Raw genomic sequence first — 21973 nt, 5'->3', positions numbered from 1 at the left:
TGTATAACAGAGGGTAATTCAAGTTGACCCCACTTTTGCACTTTACATTAAGTTATGTGGCGAGCAGTGGCATCTTTTTCCAGTTTGTGGGGGCTCTCATTGGCAATGCTAAGACTGTCAAGTGATGGCATTAATTATAGCACTCTGAACACAGCCTCTGTGTGGCATTGTGGTAAGAGTGTCAGAGGATGGTGTTAGTGATGACACTTACTCATCCTCATTGATCAGCAGGCGGTGAAAGTGTTGAGCGATCAGGTTAATGATGGTACTAACACATCCTCTTTGTCAGAGTGGCAGGTGTATCGAGCGAGGAACCTCAGCGTCTGGCCCGCCACCGTGTCATAGCACAAGCCTTTGCTAAGAGACACCATCTTAATACTGCAGGCCGCCTCTCCATCAGCCTCCATTCTATGCATCATGACCCTCTTGGTATGGTACATTATTGTCATTATCGCCATTGACATCATTATCATCATCAGTCACACATATATGCATTTGTGATTGTTTGGCATCCACAGTATACTCCCCATACATTTTGGATGATATCCTGATACAGTACTTGTTCTTTCTTCTAAAATTCACATACTCACCAACTAATTCTTCATCTGTGTCCCTCTTTCTTTCTGACTTGTATGCAAAGCCTCACATTTTGAATGCATTCCTTGTCAGTCTGCTGTACTGTTTGTCTGGTGGCTACCTTACATCCAGTCTGTGAGATCCTCTAGGATGGCTTTGATGGAAGTGCCTCCAAGTCTGTGTTACCACTTGACACTATTTTGTCCTGTAATTCCATACATCCCTCCCACGAGTACTGTACTACTTTCCTTGAACTTTTTTTTTTGTTTTTTTTTTTGTTTATAAAACCTTTCACTCCATGTATTCTATATCTGCAGATCACCTCGATATATTCGCAACCAAACCAGTTCCTTCTGCCTTCTACCTTCACAGTGCATAGTACTGGCACATTTACTACCTTATTTGTCCACCCATCTTGTAGCTCCTTCATATTGATGACATTTTCACTTTCATTCTTGCTGCTTCGATGATTTTCTTCACCTTTACATCAACTTCTTCAACTGGAAGGGTCTATATTACCTCAGTGAACCCATAATTACTAGATGTTCTTCCTATGTTGAATAAGATGGATCGGTAGTAGCAAGAGTAAACTATGTCATTAAAGTTAAGGGGTTAAGGTAGCTCCACATCCACTTCTCAGGTAACTTATTTTTACAGTCTTCATCTGTGACTTGTCTGTCTAGCATTGTCTGTAATGTCATTCAAGTATCTCTGTGCTGCCGTACTAATACTGTAGTCATCCCAGATCTCCTCTGTAAGAACCATCTTTGCATGACCCTTTCCCCCACTTTCTCTTTCTTTTGTAAAAATGCTTCCCACATTAAAACTTGTTTCCACATTCCAGTGCAGTTTTTTGCGGGCTTACAAAACTTAAGTACTGATACCTCTTTAGATAAGGTAGTGTGAATGTTGTCCCCCCCCCCAGGGGTACACCCAAGGGGGGGGCCACTGGGCCTAGGTCCCCCCTTTAGCTCTCTGGGTCATTTAAAAATTTATATACAGTAAACCCTTATTATACGATGGGGTTCCGTTCCTGAAAACCCCATCGTAAAGCAATCCATCGTTTAGCAATCCCATTACAGTATAACATGGAATCAATGGGGATACGTTCTCAGACGTGCCTTAACTCTCACATACACACACATTACATACATGAAACATCCTTATGTTTAAACATTTAAAGTAACACATTAATAGTGAATAAAGAGAAAAAAGCATGAAAACTACAGTATACAGTAGATCTTACCTTTACTGAAGCCAGCAACGGTTGTTTATGTGGTTCCTAGGCAATTCGTCATGAAGTCGACAATTCGTCGTCATAATATGGACGTTCCCCGTCAGGACAATTCCCCGTCATTCTATAAACATACTTATTACTGATTAACTGATACTTTAATAACTAATTCTCAGGGGGATCTATCAAAGTCTATTTTCATTCAATAGCATTGGCTCTGGATATCATTTGTAAGTTGCACTTTTAGACAATATTTAACTTGTTTCTACCTTGCTGTAGTTGACTTTGAATTATGTTCTGGCATCACCCACAGCTGTTTTCATTAATTTCCATTGGTACTACAACATCCTGGGTATATTTTAAAATGACTTTGAAGAGGTACAAGTACAGTACTAAAAAACTAGCGAACTTCCTAAATAAACTGATATGAAAATAAACGACGGGAAATCATCCTGACGACGAAAAGTCCCGATGGCGAATTGTCTTGTTATTGTTGTGATGGTGAATTGACTTGATGGTGAAATATCCCGAAACATTTATATAGACGTAACACGAAGATTATTTGTATAATTCCAAAGTATGTCGATCGTTCACTTAAGGTAATTAGACATTTATATAAATGCCAATGTCTCGTATGTAGCCTTATGCTAAGATGAAGGATCGATCATAAATCAGCTGATTCACGTTTCAATATATTATTATTTTTCATTTAATGCCCATGATTTGATGCCATATTTTACATTTACTATATAAACAATAAACCACCATCACTTTTATAACTTACATAATTAAAAAACTAGTGTACAGTACTTGCTAAATAAACTGATGGTAAATAAATGATGGGGAATCGTCCTGACGGCGAATTGTCCCGACTCGACCTCACAGTCACAGGGACTCACAGCCCTCACTCATCAATGTCAGAACTGCCTGGCTGGGCAGGGCTGGCTGGCTGGGCAGGGCTAGCTAATGAGGCTGGACCGGTGGACAAGTGTGTGTGGTCTAATGCCGGCAGTGTGAGGACGTTTTTGTTGCGTTTGCACATTCGCTGTTCACTGAGCCGCGGATAATCCATCGTTGTTGCAAATCATTCCCATTGTATAGTGGGCATAGGGTACTAAAATTTTGACATTGTATAAGCGAAATATCGCACAAAGAGGCATCGTATAATGAGGGTTTACTGTATATTTATTTCGATAACAGTAAAACATGAAAAACTGGCAAGTACAAACAAAGAGTAACACATGAGGCAGCAGCTCCCTGACTCAAACCCTACATGTGACCTCCCCATAATTATCAGATTACCTGACCTCACCTTTCTATGAGACCTGCCCCCCTTAGAAAATTCCTGGGTGTGCCCCTGCCCCCCCCCCACCTTTTTTTTCAGCACTACCTTAAATTACAATCCACAAACAGTCAGCTCTGCTCTCATTTTAATGCTTCCCCTCACACACACAACATTTCCTCACTGCAAGCACAGCATTCTAACAGCATTGACAAACAATCTTGCAGCACCCATTGGAAGTGTGTGACTCTGCAGTACATTGGATTAATATCCAGATGAATCTGGGGCAACAGCTACAATAGTCAGCCATCATGGAGACAACACATTCTTCCTTCAATTCTGTCCTCGTGTCAAAGTCCTCACTGAGTGTCTGTTCACTGTTGTTTTTGTATGTACTTCATTATCACATAATGTGCACCTTGGACTGCTCTTAGGTACCCACTTGAGTAGGATTTTAACATCATCTTGTAATTTCTATTTCTTGTCTTTGTGCAGTGGCAGTATCGTAACCAATGAGGTCTTGACTAAGCACCTTATTTGCTGCTGCTATAAAGCTCAAATTGGGAAATGTTGGAAAATACCATTTCAGCACTTTTGCTGCACCTTGGTTTGGACTACCTTTCTTAGAAGGGTAGTCAAGCCATACCCCACTTGTACTTGGTAACCTTACAGACACCCTGTTTTTTAATTTCTTTGTTAGTGTTTTTTTTTTTTTTTTTTTTCCCTCCTGAATTAGGATGACACAAATGAGGGCGGTGCCACTCGGAATTATCCCAGGTAGTATTGTATAAACTTTTTGCTGTTGCTTTTGTTGTTGTTGTCTGTTTTGTCTTGCTCTTTCCCTTTTTTGCCATAATCATGAGCAAACAACACCATTGCTCTCACTGCAGGAAGTCTGTGGCAAAAAGTGCACAAGCACTGAAATGTGCCTACTGCAGTGAGTGGGTTCATTTAGCATGCTAAAGGTTGGATGCAAACAACTATCTGTTTATGAAGAAGAGCCATCAGCTGGGCTTTCACTGGCTGTGTAGCCAAGTGTCGTACCTGCAGATGAGGTCTTGGCCGATGGAGGAAGCAGAGTCACAAAGAAGGAGATTGAAGATGAGGTTGTTGGGTCTGTTTTTCAGGCTGTCAAGGATCTTAAAGCAGACTGGAGGCACTAGAGATTAAGGTCTCATCACCCATGGTGGTCACTGCCAAGACCAGGCCAAGTCATTTGCGGATGCTGTTCGGGGGTCTCTTGCAGGGGGTGGGAAGGATCTGCCTAGGGGCGTGGTTGAGATCAGTGCTCATGGCTAGAAAAAGCCATCTGTAATCAACAGGTACTGATTGTAAAACCAAAAAACAGTGCTGACGCTCTGATGGATCAAATGGAACCAGAAGACATTAGAGGTGTACTTGACTTGGTACAAGTTGACAGTTACCTTAAGACCAAGGCTGGTGGGCTAGTAATGAAGTTTCCCTCAGCAAAGGCCAAAGGTGAAGTGGTTGGGTTACAGAATGATCATTTTGGCTCTGATGGCACTTTCTGCATATCAGAGCCAAAGAAAATGCTGCTAAAAATGACCTTAACGAGCCTTTCTCCTTCTTTGGGTGACTCTGACATCATCCCAAACATTCTGAGTAAAAACAACAAAATGATGATGGTTGTGGATGGAGGTTGTACCCTCAGTCTTCTCTTCACAAGAACTAAGAATAAAACTAAAACTGCTGTCTTGAAGATGTTGCCAAAGGTGAGATCCTCCATCATAGAGCAGGGCAACTAATGTATATCTATGTGGGTCTAACAAGATGCTGCACTTCTGATAGATTCTGGGTTACATGGTGTCATCACTGTCAGGATTTTGGTCATACATCTGAGAAGTGTTCTAGAAAAAATGATGAACCTAAATGTGTTGTGTGCTTGAGCCCATAAATCTAAGGATTGTAGTAACAGAAATTCTCCCAAATGCATCAACTGCTCTTCCTTAAGACATCAAAAAACTAACACTAATCCACAGTCGGTTGCCCATTTTGCATCTAGTAGAGGCTGTCCAGTTATGATTTCTCATAAGAATAGATTGATTGAAAACACCAACTTTGACCATTCAAAACACTGACTACGCCCTTCTTGAAGCAGTTAAGGATGGGTCTTTTAAATATTTGTTTCATCTGTAATAAAATTGACTATATTAATGAAGCACTAAATCAGCATGATCTTGACATTTTGCTCTTGACTAAAACCTGGTTGTATGAGTCTGATATTAAAATTGTTTGTAGTGCTTTGCCTAAGACACATCCTATTATAAGTATTCCCAGGCCTGCTGCTGACTATCCGGGAGGAGGTGTAGCACTCATCTACTCAGGTGCATTCACAACTGTTTCTTTAATAGACTTTGACTTAACCCCATCTTCATTTGAATTTATGGAAGTATTGATAAATTTCCATTAGAAAAGCGTGAGAATTGCAATTGTTTATCGACCAGGTCATCCGGGCACAGATCGAGGCTTTATGGAGGAGTTTGGGCCGTGTCTCGAAATGTTTTCTATTAACTCTGGAGGACTTCTTGTTGGTGTTGATTTCAGTTATTGGGTTGACAGTCTGCAGTCAAAAACATTTTCATCAGAATTCCTTGAGTTGATCAACCAGAATAATTTTTTCGATTACAGGTATGTGAGTGATCCAACTCACGTGTTGGGACATGTCCTTGACATGATCTTGTCCCCTGTTGGTTGCAGGCACGTATCTGATGTGGAGGTTGACTCAGTTGACCCCCTCATCTGTGACCATGCTTTGATCACTTTTAGTTATGGTATCCCAAAATCTCCTTCTAATGAAGTGGTCATCAAGGTAAGAAATTACAGGAACGTTGACCACCATTCGATGTGTCTTGGAATTGATCAGCGTTTAAACTACAGTATATTGATTCTTCAGATCTTTCTTTTGATGATTGAATGATATATATAACAATGAGCTTAGGTCAATTTTTGACCATTATTGTCCTGTGCTTTTAAAAAGTCATTGTACGTGTTAATTCTCCGTGATATGGTCCATCCATTAATTCTTTGTATTGATAACGTAGAGAGGCAGAATGTGAGTGTCGCTTGCAACGGACCGAATTAGCTCTTGTGCATTATGTTTGAGTGAGAAGAGCACTTCTTCATGCTGTAAAAGCCCAGAAGGCAAGGTATTATCAAAACAAACTTGATTCATGTGGTGGTGGTAAAAAAAACTGTCTGCAGTTATGAACAATTTGGTTGGTTGGAGGAATGTAATTGTTAAATCAACTTTGCTATCAGATGCCAAATTGGCTTCTGATTTTGCTTCATTTTTTGCAACTAAGATACCTCGCATAAGTAATGATTTAGACAATGGTTCATCTAGTGAAGTGTACTCAGCTGATGTCCAGTCAGAGCAGAGGATCATTTGCTTTCAACATTTCATCTGCTGGATGTAAATACGTACCTGTAAAGGTAGATGTTACATCATAGATCTTAACAAAACATTTTGCCCACTCGATCCATGTAACTTGTCACAACTGCCTGATGTGTATGAGCATGCAGCAGACTTTATCTGCAACATAATAAATAGATGCTTCTTAGAAAGTAATTTTGTGCAGTCTGAGAAATGAGCCTTGTTTAGGCCCCTTCTCAAGAAACCCGGCCTTGATGTCTAGAGCATGACAAATTATCATTCCATCTCTAACCTGTCTTTCTTATCCAAGATTATTGAGTAGGCCATACTTAATCAACTCTTACTACTACTGGAACATAACAGAGTTGTTCTCATTATTCAATCAGTGTGCAGAAAATACCATTCAATGAAACTGCATTAACAAGGATTCATAGTGACTTGGTGGCAAACATCTGTGATGGGATGTTCTCTCATCTAGTTCTGTTGGATCTTTCTGCAGCTTTTGACTCTGTAGATCATAAAGTATTGCTGGATGATTTGTATTTTTATGGCATTCGTCACACTGATTTTTTGCTCCATAAGTCATATCTGTCAGACAGATCTGAGAGAGCACTGTAGTTATTGATTATGCTAGCTCAGATTCTGCTCCCCTGCTGTTCAGAGTCCCTCAGGGATCAGTTTTGGGTCCAATTCTATTTACAGTCTACACGAGTAGTTTATTGTCTTCACTTGATGCTCACGACGTGCCCAATCGTGTTTATGCTGATGACACTCATCTCTATTTTAAGATGTCATATTGATGATACCAAGACTAAGCTTGAATCTCTAATGTCTGATATTGAGATTTGGATGGCAAGGGGGAAACTTAAGCTGAATGATGGTAAAACTGAGATCATCAACATCAACGGAAACATGAGGGGTGACGACACTGATAATGCCCTGGCTTTGAACATCGGTGTGTCACAGTTTCATGCAGTCAGTTCTTTTCGAAATATGGGTGTTTATTTTAATCCAAAGCTATACAAAGAATATGTTGATCAAGTTGTCAGAAGGTGTAACTTGCTTATTACAATTCTGTACTCAGTGAGAAAATTCCTGAATAAATGTTGCCTCTTAACATTGGTAAATGCAGTGGTCTTGTCTCATGTCGATTATTGTAATTCACTGTGGATTGGTCTTCCGAATAATATACTAACAAGAGTTCAGTCTGTGTTGACCAGGGCAGCAAGGCTTGTCTTTGGTCTCCCCGCGAGAACCTCGACTACCCTGTTTCTAATGGACTGGTTGACGGTTGTGTACAAGTTACATAAAGTAATAAATTTGTCACCTGTAATCATTGGAATGTCATTGATTTTTCTCTCCGATTTAATATTTATGAACAAAATTGTCAATCAAAGCTGGAGATTATCATGCGTGCACCCTTGCTGTGACGTCACATCCCTTACCAGGGCCACAGCTGACTGCTACTCACAACAGTGTCTGGGAATCATACTTCAGTACAGGTAAAATTTCTGTAATATTCAGCTGTTATTGTCATGCTAGGTATGTAATGCTTAGTGTGATAGCTCTCCTAAGGATGAAGTACAGTATGCAGTGTTTGTGCTTTAGTGAAGAGTTTTGTTGGTTTTAGAGAGACTAGTAGTGACAGAGAACCTTGCGACAACCAGGTACCTGAAGGATTGCTCGGTAGCACAAAGATTATATTTGATAATGTCATAATAAAGCCATCACTTAGTGATGGGCAAGGTAAAGCTGCAAAGAAAATGGTTGAGGAGACAAAGGGGAAGACAGGAGGAAACAGCTCGTGTGAGAAGAGTGGAGAATTTGCAAGATAGTGAGAAAATGGCAGAGTATAAGAGCATAGTGGAAGAAAGATTGGGAAGGTATGAGCTAGAGCAGATGGAAGGGTGGAAGACGTATGTAAGATATTTGCAGAAGAGATAGGCGCAGCTTGTGAGGTGGTTTGTGGAGTGAGGAGGAGATGCAAGGGTGTGCAAGGGACAGCATGGTGGAATGATGAGGTAAAACGAGCTGTGGAACAAAAGAAGAAGGCATATAGCGAATAGTTAATGAGTAGAGGTAGGGGAGAAGATGAGAGAGAGAAGAGAGAGGTATATGTGATTAGGAGAAGGGACGTAAAGAGACTGGTGAAGGAGAGTAAGAAGAAAGTGGATGAAGAGTTTGGGAGGAATCTGAGTGTGAAATGGAGGGAGGGTAAGAAATTGTTTTGGAAGGAGGTAAAGAAAGTAAGGCAGTGTGAAAGGGGAAATAGTAGGGGAGTGAAAGATAGGAATAATAGATTGTTGGTGGAGAAGAGAGAGAAATTGAGGATATGGAAGGAGCACTTTGAGGATTTGTTGAATGTAGAGAGTGAGAGCAGTGCGAGTATAAGTGGTTGGGGAATGGCTGGGAGAAGAAGAGATGAGAGAAGGGAGGAAGAGATCAGTAGGGCAGAAGTAGTGGAAGCAATGAAGAAGATCAAGTTGGGAAAGGCCCCAGGAATTGATGGAGTGTGTGATGAAATGCTGGGGTATGGGGGTGAGATTGTTGTGGAGTGGATATGGAAGTTGTGTAAATTGGCTTGGAAAGAGGGAAGGGTTCCAGAGGACTGGAAATCAGGTATAATTGTTCCTTTATACAAAGGAAAAGGGGAGAGAGAAGTTTGTGGTAACCATAGGGGTATTTGCCTTCTTAGTGTGACTGGTAAAATATATGGTAGAATACTCATTGATACGATTAGGCATATGATAGAGGAGCTAGTTGGAGAAGAACAAGGGGGATTTAGGAAGGGAAAAGGGTGTGTAGATCAGATATTTGTTCTAAGATGTTTAGTGGAGAAGTATCTAGAGAAGGGAAAGAAAGTGTATTCTGCCTTCATGGACTTGGAGAAAGCTTATGACAGAATAGATAGGCAAGTATGTGGAAGGTATTAAGAAAATATGGAGCGGAGGGGAAATTGTTGAGTGCTGTGAAGAGTATGTACAAAGGAGCTAGGGCTATGGTGCGAGTGGATGGTGAGCTGAGTGAGTTCTTTGATCTCAATGTGGGACTGGAACAGGGTTGTGTGATGTCTCCATGGCTGTTTAATATATACATGGATGGGGTTGTAAAGGAGGTGCAAGGTAGGGCAGTGGATGTGGGGCTGGCCCTAATGAATGAGGGTGAGATTTAGAAGATTTCGGTGTTGCTGTTTGCTGATGATACAGTATTGTTGAGTGAAGATGAATGGGAGTTGCAAGGTTTGGTGAATGAATTTGGGACAGAGTGTAGGAGGAGGAAGCTGAAAGTTAATGTAAACAAAAGTAAAGTTATGGTGTTCGAGAGGAATGAAGTCACAGAATGTACAGTGAGGTTGGATGGTGAGGATATGGAGAATGTGAGTGCATTCAAGTACTTGGGTAGTGTGATGAGTAAGGATGGAACTTTGGGGGATGAAGTGCTTGAAAGGGTACAGCAGGGAAGGAAGGTTGTTGGTTCACTGAAAGCAGTGGTGAGAAATAGGGAAGTGAGTATGGAAGTTAAGAAGTTACTGCATGGTAGAATTGTGATTCCTACCCTGACGTATGGAAGCGAGGCGTGAACATTGCAAGAGGGGAACAAGTCAAGAGTGAGAGCAGTGGAAATGAGTTACTTGAGAGGAGCATGTGGAGTGACATGGAGGGACAGGTTGACGAATGAAGAAGTGAAGGAACGTTGTGGGGTGGATATGGATGTGGTTGAGAAGATTAGGAGAAATATACTGAGGTGGTTTGGACATGTGGAGAGAATGGAGAATGAAAGACTGACTAAGAGGGTGTATGTAGGTGAGGTTGTGGGAGGGAGAGGGAGGGGTAGATCGAGGATGAGATGGGGGGGATGGAGTTGAGAGGTATATGAGGGAGGGAGGGGGTGAGTTGGGGGAAGGGTAGTCAAATGGTGTGTGACAGAGCGACTTGGAGGTGTTTTGTCTGCGGCCACCCTTTGCAGGATTAGGGCGTCGGGCTATAGATAGATAGATAGATAGATAATGAAGTGATTTAAGAACCGAATCAATATAAGTATTCCCAGGTCCTGACTCCAGAGGCATATAGCCCTGAAATTGGGCAGTAATATGTAGAGTACTATAGATATTACAAAAACCAAAATATTTTGATGTTTTTTCCTCCTAGATAGACCTGCCCGTGGACAGCTAGACCTGTGTGGAGTATTTGGTTATCTCATTTTTTGGTCTTATTTAAGGGTGATGTTTGAACATTTTAGTAACAGCCAGTCTGATCTGAAGAGTAAGATTTTCACATCTCTACCAATGCCTTAAGCCAAAGTTAGGGTTGGTTTTGCTTAACAGGTGACTGTTAGGTTAGGATAAGCTGTATATGTTAGGCTGTTATAATTTTTATCACCGGATAGGTTCTGCACACCTAATTATCTGAAATCCAGTCAAAAATTCGTGTTTAATTTGACCCTAATAAAAATTCAGGATTCAGAGCAATAATTTGCTAAAGTTAGAGGAAGTGTTTCACCTGTAGCATGACAGTTCGCCTTGATGGACTTCTGTTTTGTGTAAATTTTGCATTACAATGCATCCATCCATCCATCATCCAGTCCTATGTTGTCCCATGAGGAGCACAGGAGCCCGGGGCTAGGCAAGCTGGTCCTGACATTAAGATGAGAGTGACCAGCCTCACTCATCCCTGAGTGGCACTACATGAGCGATAAACCCTAACCACCCCTTGGATATAAACCTTCACTGGCTTAGTCCGATTGGAGCGCCAAAGTTACCCACTAAACCACCAGGTGCCAAATTTGGTTATATGGTTACCACCCAGGGTAGTAAATTGTTTCCTGGTGTACAGGAAACCATTTGGCTTGTCACTCAGTGTAGTGTCACCCACAGGCAGAAGAAAGAGGAAAGAATGAAGGAAAGAAAGACGGAAGAGGGAGTGTAAAGTCACCCGTAGGCAGGAGGACGAGGAATGAATGAGGAAAGAAAGACAGAAGAGGATGGAAGGAAAGAAGGATGGAGGAGAGGAAAGGGCAGACACCCGAGAGCAGCACTACATCGAGTGAGTGGATGGTGAGCACCCACACCTAATGCAAATTCATTTAATTGTAATTTAAATCAATATCTGTGCAAAATGGAAGTCTTTCAATGCGTGTTGATGATCAGAAGGGTAATATCTGCCAACTTTAGCATGTTTAAGCACTGAATCGATTATTTATTGATAATCATATTAAGCGCAAATTTTTGACCGGATTTCAGATAATTAGGTGTGCATATACCTGTATGGTGATAAAAATTATATTTTCCATTTTAAAGTGCCAATTCGATATTCCCTCACACCACTTCGCAACAGTAGGAGTTGCCAATTGTGATGTAGCAGTCTAGACGCACTGCTTGCCACCACTGCCTACTGGTTTTCATCTCTAGGATCTCTAGGAACAGTGATGAATCTTTTTTCAGGTGTGATTCTACATGTGTTCTTGCACAGTGGAACAAAGCACAGTGGTGGTTATTTGCTTACTTGGTCATGATGAAGCAAAGCTTGGCTAATCAGCATAACCACGATTGCACAACGTAGTTGGAGATCACAGTCTTGTTTTGTTTCCTGGCTTGATGGGCTTATGACATCACGCCCATGCCAGGCATGTGCTGCCATCATCCTCTTTTTCTGCTACTTTGAAGGCTTATATCTCCAAATTTTTACTTTGGTTTATCAAATGAACTGTATCATAGGATCTTTCAGCATATTTATCACCCAAATAAATTGTAAAAAAAAAAAAATCAACCTTCTACCAGTCCATTGAGCTGCATTGGTAACCAGTAAAGGCCAGAATTGAATTTAAGCTGCGTCTTATTCCATTTAAGGTTCTTAAGTTTGGTGAACCGAAGTATCTTGCTGAATTGTTGAAATTTCCATCGGCACGGTCAGGTGTGATGTTACATAGTGAAGATGATTCCTTGCGTCTTGACAAGCCTGGAGCCAGTCGCCAGTCATCTTTCTCTGTTCTTTTGTGTATATAGCTCGTGTTATATGATAGATTGCTGTTGTCCATGAGACAACCTTCTTCTATTGAATCCTTTAAGAAACAGCTGAAAGCCTGTCTCTTTTCAAAATTCTACGACCTGGAGAGAGCTAGTGCAACGGATGATTATAGGGTTTAATTATTTCCACTTTCACATTTTGTTTTAGTGATGAAGTTTGAATTGTATATGAGAGATGTCACAGTTCTTGTAACTGTAAAAATAATGTACATGTGTGTTGAGCACTAGTGAATTCCCAGTGGAAGAACTGGTGCTTTTGAGAAACAAAAGACCAGATTATTATTATTAATACTTTTATTACCTTTTAGCTTTGCTAGGAGTCCCCCAGTAGACTGCTAAATATGTGTGAGAGTTTTCATCTTAATTCCTGAAACAGTGATGTAAGCTATGTACTAAATATTTGACATTTGTTGATGATCATAATGAGTTCTGCAGACCTTTTTCTCTTTAGTGTGTGGATATGTGTACAAGGCTTTCTGTTTAGTTTTTGGGTATGTGTTAGTGGCTTTCTGTTTAGTGTATGAAGATCTATACATGGCTTTCTGCTTAGTGTATGTATATTTGTATGTTACAAGTTAATGGTCACTTCTTTTGAAATGTATGGACCAGGTTGGAACTTTGAAATGAACAGTGGGACATCAGGTGACATCTCTTCAACATGGGCCACGGCCATCCCTCATCTCATGTCCCGGCGCGGTGCTGTTGTTGGACCCACGGCACTTGCTCCTCGCAGAAGCTCGCTTGACTCTGAATACAGTGGCAGCAGGAGGTTAGAAGTCATTATAGACATTTTTTTTTTTTTTTTTTTTTCTCACCTGATGGGACTGTGCCACACCAACAGCTTAAAAAAAAAAAAAAAAAAAAAAAAATAATAATAATAATAATAATAATAATCCCATTTTGCCCCCTTTGAAGTGGAGGGCCAGTTAATCCAGAACATTTAAGATTAGGAGTCTGACCTGTGCCCCTGGTAGCATGTACACAGTAGTAAAGCTCCTGGCTTTTTCTTGGACTTGAACTATGGCATGTAGACCAAAGTGCAGTCCAACCTGAGCGTTTTGCTGATCACATCACCTGGTGTCGTGTTTGCGTGAAATTTGATTAATTTTTGTTGTGAAGTAGGACTGAGTTTCCTTGGTTAATACTGTTGTCAAATCAAGCCTCTAATCTGACCACACCTAGCCATCATCTGAGCTGAAGGGGGTTAGGGATCTTTGCCATATTAGAATGCATGTTCTGTACCCTGGCTTTATGTATTTGGCTGAAAGTTCAAACAAGAGAGGCAACAGAATATAGGCTGTTCTCACTGCAAGTCAGGGATATGTTCAAGATTATCTTAAAGTTTTCCATGTACTGTATTTGATTTTGCAAAAATAGAGGGAGTGTAACGTCTATATTGTGGTAGGTGGGGGCGCTCACCATCCACTCACTCAATGTAGTGCTTCTCTCGGGTGTCTGCCCTGTCCTCTCCCTCCTTCTTTCCTTCCACCTTCTTCTATCTTTCTTTCCTTCATTCTTTCCTCGTCCTTCTGCCTACGGGTGACTTTACACTCCCTCTTCTGTCTTTCATTCCTTCATTCTTTCCTCTTCCTTCTGCCTATGGGTGACTCTACACTGAGTGACAAGCCAAATGGTTTCCTGTACACCAGGAAACTATTTACTATGCTGGGTGGTAACCATATAACCAAATTTTGGTGCCTGGTGGTTTAGTGGGTAATTATTGTGCTCCAATCGAATTGAGCCGGTGAAGGTTTATATCCAAGGGGGTTTATTGCTCACATAATGCCACTCAGAGATGAGTGAGGTTGGTCACTCTCATCGTAAATGTCAGGACCAACTGCCTAGCCCCCGGCTCTTATGCTCCTTATGGGGCAACGTAGGATTGGATGATGGATGGATGGATGGTAACGTCTATAAGTAATTTTTCTGTAATATCTGTGGCATTAATAGCAGTAAAGAACATCAGACATGGTGACTTATAATGAGGATTTTCTGTAGCTGAGCAGGTGGCTGCCAAAATGAGATATTAACTTTATGCAAAATAGTATTGTTGATTGTGGTAGGCTAGATTTTAGATCTTAAAACCAAGTGACAGACCCTTGTCTCTGTTAGAGAGATTAATTTATGTGCAAAAGTAAAACTAGCTACCAAAAAAACATTATTTTCATAATGCATTTTTTTGTTTTTTTAAGAGTCTTAAGTAATGTTATTGTGAATACTAAATTTGGGTTGATTTATTGGTGTAAGAGCATGAAAATTCTAAACGGCCACCTTGCATTGGCAGCTGCAGTATCATTAAGATTTCTAAATTCTTACAAGTTTGCAGGAGGGTGATGCTGAAAATAAAAGCAGCTTAGGTCAGGGTAGCAAGTTAAAGGCAGCTGATGAGAGTTTGAGGGAGCTGGTAGTTAAGGGGGATGAATAGCTCTAGAAAAGAGGCATGCAGTTTAGCAGTATGGAAAAATACAGAACTTGGCAATGAACAGGTAGATCAAACACTTCCCAGTTATTGTTACCTGCTGTATTTTGCAGTAGTGTTGTGAAGTTAAATATTTTTAAATGTAGCCCTCACATAAGTACTGCTCTTTTCTGTATGTATTGTCAGTGTGGCCAGCCAATTCCTCTTACTCTTCTTTCACCCATAGACGTTGAAACCATCCATGCTCACACAAATACACATGTCCACATATCCTAAATATAAAACCAACATGACATGCTGAAACTGGTCAGTCAAGTGCATATGCTGAAAAAAAATGGTTGCACCTTGGTTGTATCAAAACACACACGCACGCATGCACAGGAGGTGGTACCCAAAAGTTCCTGAAATTTAAAAGCAACACAAAAGTTGCTTGTCATATGGTGTGTGGATGCTAGGTAGAATGCATGAACTCTTTGTTAGTGTGTCAAGTGGTATTGTGCAGGGTGGATGCATTCGCTGCATGTGTGTGTTTTTGTATCATTGTGTTTGGGTTAGTTTGAATTTTGTGATCTCAAAAATGGAAGATGTGAAATGTGTGCATCAAGTTTTGTGTGAACCTTGGGAAGAGCATGGCAGAAACTTATAAAAAGTTAAAACAAGCATTGGTGACAATGCTTTGGGGGTTACACAAACCTACGACTGGTTTAAGCATTTTAAAAATGGATGAACGTCAACAGATGACGGTGCACGTTCTGGTCACCCTTCCGCCAGTTCAGCTTCTGACAATGTGACCAAAGTTTTGCAACCGTCCTCAAAGATTGCAGGAGGACAATCCATGATGTTTGTGGAATAAACACTTATAATACAGATTATTTAAAATACAGTAGGCTCGCACAGTGCGCGAGAGATTGGGCGGTCCATGACCTCGCATACTGGGAATACATAATCTTATGGGAATAATTACATATGGGCGGTACCCCCTCATACCTGGACATTTTTTGGCCCTTAGAGACATAATAAAGATCATATTTTTCAGACATTGTACTAAAGCTATAGCTACAGTAACAAAAATATGCGTAGTCACCTTAACAACAGTAGACAACAGGCCTGATGACCTTAAACAACAGGGGTTCCGAGGCACGGCAAGACTTACAGCGCCGCACTCCCCACCGCACCAACACTTCCCTCCACAGGCTCTTCTTGAGCACCTTCCCCAGGAGCATCAAAGTCACTCACTTCGGCCATCAATCCTTCAAAGTCCAATGCTGACACTTCTGACATTGCATCCTCTTCATCCTTAACAGGAACAGGAGCAGACGATGTCACTGGTTCCGCAATTTCACCAACTTGAGCCCGCTGTGTGTAGCTTGTTATGAGCGTCTGTCTTCTCCTGTTTATTTCTTCCCTGTGCCTGTCTGTGTAGAAACGGAAGAGTTTGTTGATACCAACCAGAAGTTTCTCCGTTCTTAGGTTGCTTACTTCCTGTTCCTTCACCTCTTCCTTGAGCTTATTCACGGCAGCAAGGATCTTGCTAATGTTTGACATACACAGCTCAGTCCTGCCTTCCATCACGCTAGGCTGCTCAACTTGACTCTGCCTGGTGTCGGTCAGAAGTTTCTTAACTCTTGGGGTTGGAGCCATGGTGCGGCGAAGTACAGGCAAGGATGGAGCAGCACAAAAAACATCACACGTTGTACACGACAGGTTAGCTGTAGAGAGCAAATCCGCACAGTGCACGAGTCAGGACTGTTATGGCGCGCCTGCTCCCTTGTTCCCCAAGCTGCGCAGTAGAATGCCTGGGAATTTCTGCGCATCAACATGACGACACGTGACGCGCTGTGTGAGGGGTGGTTGCGCACTAATAGAAAATGGCATTTTTGAGCCACTCCTTGCCTCTGCCTCGCGTTCTGTGCGGTAAACTTGCACATTCAAGGGTTTTTGGTTATTATTTTTGGTCACTCGTGCGCAATGCGAATCACGCACTGTGATGACGTGCACTGTGCGAACCTACTGTATACCATTACTGTACTTATGAATGCACTTGGACAACCAGTCAGCTGCCAGCTTTCAAAACCTTAAGGCTCTTCTCTTCTCACATATAATCTAATAGGCTATAGTGAGAGTATGCAGTCTTTTCAGTGCTTTTTATATTTTTGCTCTTATGATCAGAAGAGGATGTACCATATTTACAGTGATCAACTTAGTATAGTACAGACTTCAGTGGTACAGTGTATAATTTTTCTTAGTAATTACTCTAATAGTATTTTGTTATTTTATAATTACAGTATTTGCATTTTCAGATTTTCAATTGAATCAGGACACTACAACCGAAGTTCCCGCCGGCACTCCTTGGACTCACAGATGTCCTTCCAGGTGTCGGAGGCAGAGCGTGTGGCAACTCTTGCAGTGACTGGGCGGTCAGGGCGGCGCAAGAGGCGGGAGTGGGTGGGTCTGAGGCGTGACTGGGTGGGGTTAAGGCGGGGACGGCGAGTCAATGCCTGGGATCGCCGGAGCTCCAATACTTCTGATGATAGCAACCTTGGCTCAATGGTGGGTTTAGTTGGGACCAGTTGTATCTGCCTTTCGTGCTTATGACTAGCTTGTTCTTTCATACTGTTTCTCTTGTTAGTACTTTCTTTATAGGAGGGTGCTATAGAGATAATAGAGTATAGTAGACCCTCAGTTTGTGCAGCCAAAATATTCAGGAATTTTACTGTACAAACTGAAATGTAGAAATTGCATCATTCAAACCTTACAGGCTAATTGGTATGGTGAAATCCAAAAATTTTTGCCAGTGCCCCTTTTGGCCCTTGTGGAAATTTTTTGTCCCCTGCTGATCATACCTAACATTCATTGCAGTACACATACAACCTCAAGAAACATCATTGGCCATGAAAGGTTATATAAATTGTACATAGTTGCTAATAAGTACAGTAATCACTTGCCATGGCAGCAGCCAGAGTGATGCTCAGCATCTTCACATGATGACTTATCAACCCACAGGTAGGTGAAAAACTGTTTTGATGGCATCAAGTAATGAAAAATTTATTTGAAAGAGTACATTGGTGGTTGGTGGGGGCACTCACCATCCACTCACTCAGTGTAGTGTTGCTTTGGTTATCTGCCCTTTCCTCTCCTCCATCCTTCCTCTTGTCTTTCCTTCATTCTTTCCTCATCCTTCTGCCTGCGGGTGACTTTACACTCCCTCCTCTATCTTTCTGTCCTTCGCGCTTTCCTCTTCCTTCTGCCTATAGGTGACTCAACACTGAGTGACAAGGCAAATGGTTTCCAGTACACCAGGAAACCATTTACAGTACTATGCTGGGTGGTAACCATATACAGGTAACCAGATTATGGCATCTTGTGGTTTAGTGGGTGATCAAGGCGCTCCAAGCAGATTAAGCCTGTGTAGGTTTATATCCAAGGGGTGGTTGGGGTCTATTGCTTACGTAATGCCACTCAGGGATGAATGAGGCTGGTCTCACTCATCTTAAATGTTAGGACCAACTTGCATATACCCAGGCTCTTACACTCCCCATGGGGTGCTAGTGGATGGATCGGTGGAAAAAGTACATAGTGAGCGGTGGCAGTGAGGTGAGAGAGACAAGGCAGACTGTGAGCAGTTGTGCTTGTGCATGTGCACGTGTGTGTGTGTGTGTGTGTGTGTTGCATCACATTGTTAATAAAGGCTCCAGCATTCTTGCATGCTTTGGCCATGTCGCCTAATGGTGGCTCTCAATGGTGCTCAGTCTTTGGTAGCCTCCCTATACAGTCCCTTATCCTTGAGGTCACACTCTGTAACGGTGTTCCAAGTCTTTTTTGCAGCACTGCCCCCAACATTCACACATCCCACCTTCTGCACCCAGTTGTCTTCCTCCATCCTCTCACCATGCCCAAACCATCTCAGTCTACCTCACTTCATCACAACATCAGTACATTCCAGCCCCATTCCTCCTCTCAACTCTTCATTTGCAATCCTAGCCCCTCCTTCCCCCAGGCCTCAAATTCTAGGACACACTACACATCCATCTAATCATGATCATCTCTGTATGTTTGAGCCTACAAAAATCCGCTTCTTTTACCGTCCAGATCTCACTGCCATACAGTATTACAATCCTAACACGTGCCATATACCAAGGTCCCTTAGTACAGAGGGAGAGCCCTCTGTGTTAAGACAGGCAACAGCACCCTGACCTTGTTTCACCCACTCTTTACCCTAACCACAGAGCTAGATCCAACCCTGCCTCCAACACATAACATATCCCGCAAATCACAAGACTCCACACTCATGAAACTCCAGTAAGATCAGTATTTTCATGCCTTACAAGAAATTGAGGAGATGGAAGGAGCACTTTGAGGATTTGTTGAATGTAGAGAGTGAGAGCAGTGTGAGTATAAGTGGTTGGGGAATGGCTGGGAGAAGAAGAGATGAGAGGAGGGAGGAAGAGATCAGTAGGGCGGAAGTAGTGGAAGCGATGAAGAATATTAAGCTGGGAAAGGCCCCAGGAATTGATGGAGTGTGTGGTGAAATGCTTAGGTATGGGGGTGAGATTGTTGTGGAGTGGATGTGGAAGTTGTGTAGATTGGCTTGGGAAGAGGGAAGGGTTCCAGAGGACTGGAAATCAGGGATAATTGTTCCTCTGTACAAAGGAAAAGGGGAGAGAGAAGTATGTGGTAACCATAGGGGTATTTGCCTTCTTAGTGTGACTGGTAAAATATATGGTAGAATACTCATTGATAGGGTTAGGTATATGACAGAGGAGCTAGTTGGAGAAGAACAAGGGGGATTTAGGAAGGGAAAAGGGTGTGTAGATCAGATATTTGTTCTAAGATGTTTAGTGGAGAAGTATCTAGAGAAGGGAAGGAGAGTGTATGCTGCCTTCATGGACTTGGAGAAAGCTTATGACAGAATAGATAGGCAAGGTATGTGGAAGGTATTAAGAATATATGGAGTGGAGGGGAAATTGTTGAGTGCTGTAAAGAGTATGTACGAGGGAGCTAGGGCTACGGTGCGAGTGGATGGTGAGCTGAGTGAGTTCTTTGATCTCAATGTGGGACTGAAACAGGGGTGTGTGATGTCTCCATGGCTGTTTAATATATATATGGATGGAGTTGTAAAGGAGGTGCAAGGTAGGGCAGTGGATGTTGGGCTGGCCCTAATGAATGAGGATGAGATTTGGAAGCTTCCGGTGTTGCTGTTTGCTGATGATACAGTATTGTTGAGTGATGATGAATGGGAATTGCAAGGTTTGGTGAATGAATTTGGGACAGTGTGTAGGAGGAGGAAGCTGAAAGTTAATGTAAACAAAAGTAAAGTTATGGTGTTTGAGAGGAATGAAGTCACAGAGTGTGCAGTGAGGTTGGATGGTGAGGATATGGAGAATGTGAGTGCATTCAAGTACTTGGGTAGTGTGATGAGTAAGGATGGAACTTTGGGGGATGAAGTACGTGAAAGGGTACAGCAGGGAAGGAAGGTTGTTGGTACACTGAAAGCAGTGATGAGAAATAGGGAGGTGAGTATGGAAGTTAAGAAGTCACTGCATGATAGTATTGTGATCCCTACCCTGACGTATGGAAGCGAGGCGTGGACCTTGCAAGAGGGGAACAAGTCAAGAGTGAGAGCAGTGGAAATGAGTTACTTGAGAGGAGCATGTGGAGTGACATGGAGGGATAGGTTGACGAATGAAGAAGTGAAGGAACGTTGTGGGGTAGATGTGGATGTGGTTGAGAAGATTAGGAGAAATACACTGAGGTGGTTTGGACATGTGGAGAGAATGGAGAATGAAAGATTGACTAAGAGGGTGTATGTAGGTGAGGTGGAGGGAGGGAGAGGGAGGGGTAGACCGAGGATGAGGTGGAGGGATGGAGTTGAGAGGTATATGAGGGAGGGGGGGGTGAGTTGGGGGGAGGGTAGTCAAATGGTGGGTGACAGAGTGACTTGGAGGCGTTTTGTCTGCGGCCACCCTTTGCGGGATTAGGGCGTCGGGCTATAGATAGATAGATAGATAGACAATCTCCACGTGCTCTCCCTGACACACCACACACGAAATCAGCATTATTGCACAGTCTGCCGCTAATACCACTATATATAATATGCATCCCCTTATCACAAACACTGCACAAGATGGCCCTTGTGGCAAACTGCATATGGCCACACACACCCTGCTTTGACAGTATCCCCACCAACCCCAGATATCATCAATTTTGTTTTATCCACATTTACTCTCAAACCCTTGTGCCCCATTCTCTCTCTCCACTTTTTAAATCTTTCTTCTGCCTCCCATTCATTCTCTGCAATCAGGCACCTTGGCAAACAGTAAGGGGCTCAAGACTGACCCCTGATGCACACCAACAGAAAGCTCATCACTCAATCTCTATTCACTCTCGCTTGGGTGCGAGCATGTAATATACAGCCATAACCACTTTAACTAGCCACTCCTCGGTCCCAAGCTTTCTCATTGCCCTCCTTACTACCTCCCCAGGGACTCAGACAGAGACCTTCTCCAAGTCAAAAACAAAGAACAGCTCCCATTTCTTTCCTATATATTTTTCCCAAAGCTGTCTGACAGTGTATATCTTATCAGTGGTCTCTTTGCCTGGCATAAACCCCAACTGCATCTCATCAGTACTTATTTTTTCTCTTATCATACCTTGTGGGACTCTCTCCATTGCCTTCATTTTCTGGTTCAAAAGTTTTATGCTTCTGTAAGTTCCTCTTTCCAGGGCATCGCCTTTTCCTTTATACACATTTACAGTTGCACTCTTCAGCCAGTCATCTGGACAATACACTCGTAATTGAATCCCATATCTCCTGAGACCTTCAACATTTCAACAGTCAACTCAGACAGACTTACTGCATCTTGCCTGTTGCCATGCTCACAGTAGCAGCATTAATCAAAGGCTATCCATCTATCTACAGCTGGATGCCACGATCCCGTAAGGGGTGGCCTTTTGTCTTTGAGTTAATTGTTTTACGAGGAGGGGCACTAACTCTCTACAGACCCACTTGTTGAAACATAGGGAACACGTATGGGTTGGTTATATGG

At 42.2% G+C, this 21973-nt stretch overlaps 1 protein-coding gene across 1 annotated transcript in view; it reads left to right on the top strand.

Annotated features, from left to right (window-relative positions):
- The window catches only part of smo (smoothened, frizzled class receptor), a 174668-nt gene that overhangs the window by 133539 nt on the left and 19156 nt on the right, over positions 1–21973 (top strand). Inside the window, exons 11-13 of the mRNA XM_080268125.1 lie at positions 290–429; positions 13118–13277; positions 17228–17477. Of these exons, the coding sequence (XP_080124251.1) occupies positions 290–429; positions 13118–13277; positions 17228–17477 (550 nt within the window). The remainder of the gene's footprint in view (positions 1–289; positions 430–13117; positions 13278–17227; positions 17478–21973) is intronic.

Source organism: Coenobita brevimanus, chromosome 26 (assembly GCF_032717465.1).
Source record: "Coenobita brevimanus isolate Jiangsu-jjx chromosome 26, ASM3271746v2, whole genome shotgun sequence".
Lineage (NCBI taxonomy): Eukaryota > Metazoa > Arthropoda > Malacostraca > Decapoda > Coenobitidae > Coenobita > Coenobita brevimanus.
The sequence above is the reverse complement of the archived record's forward strand: the minus strand, read 5'-3'. Positions and strand labels throughout refer to the sequence as shown.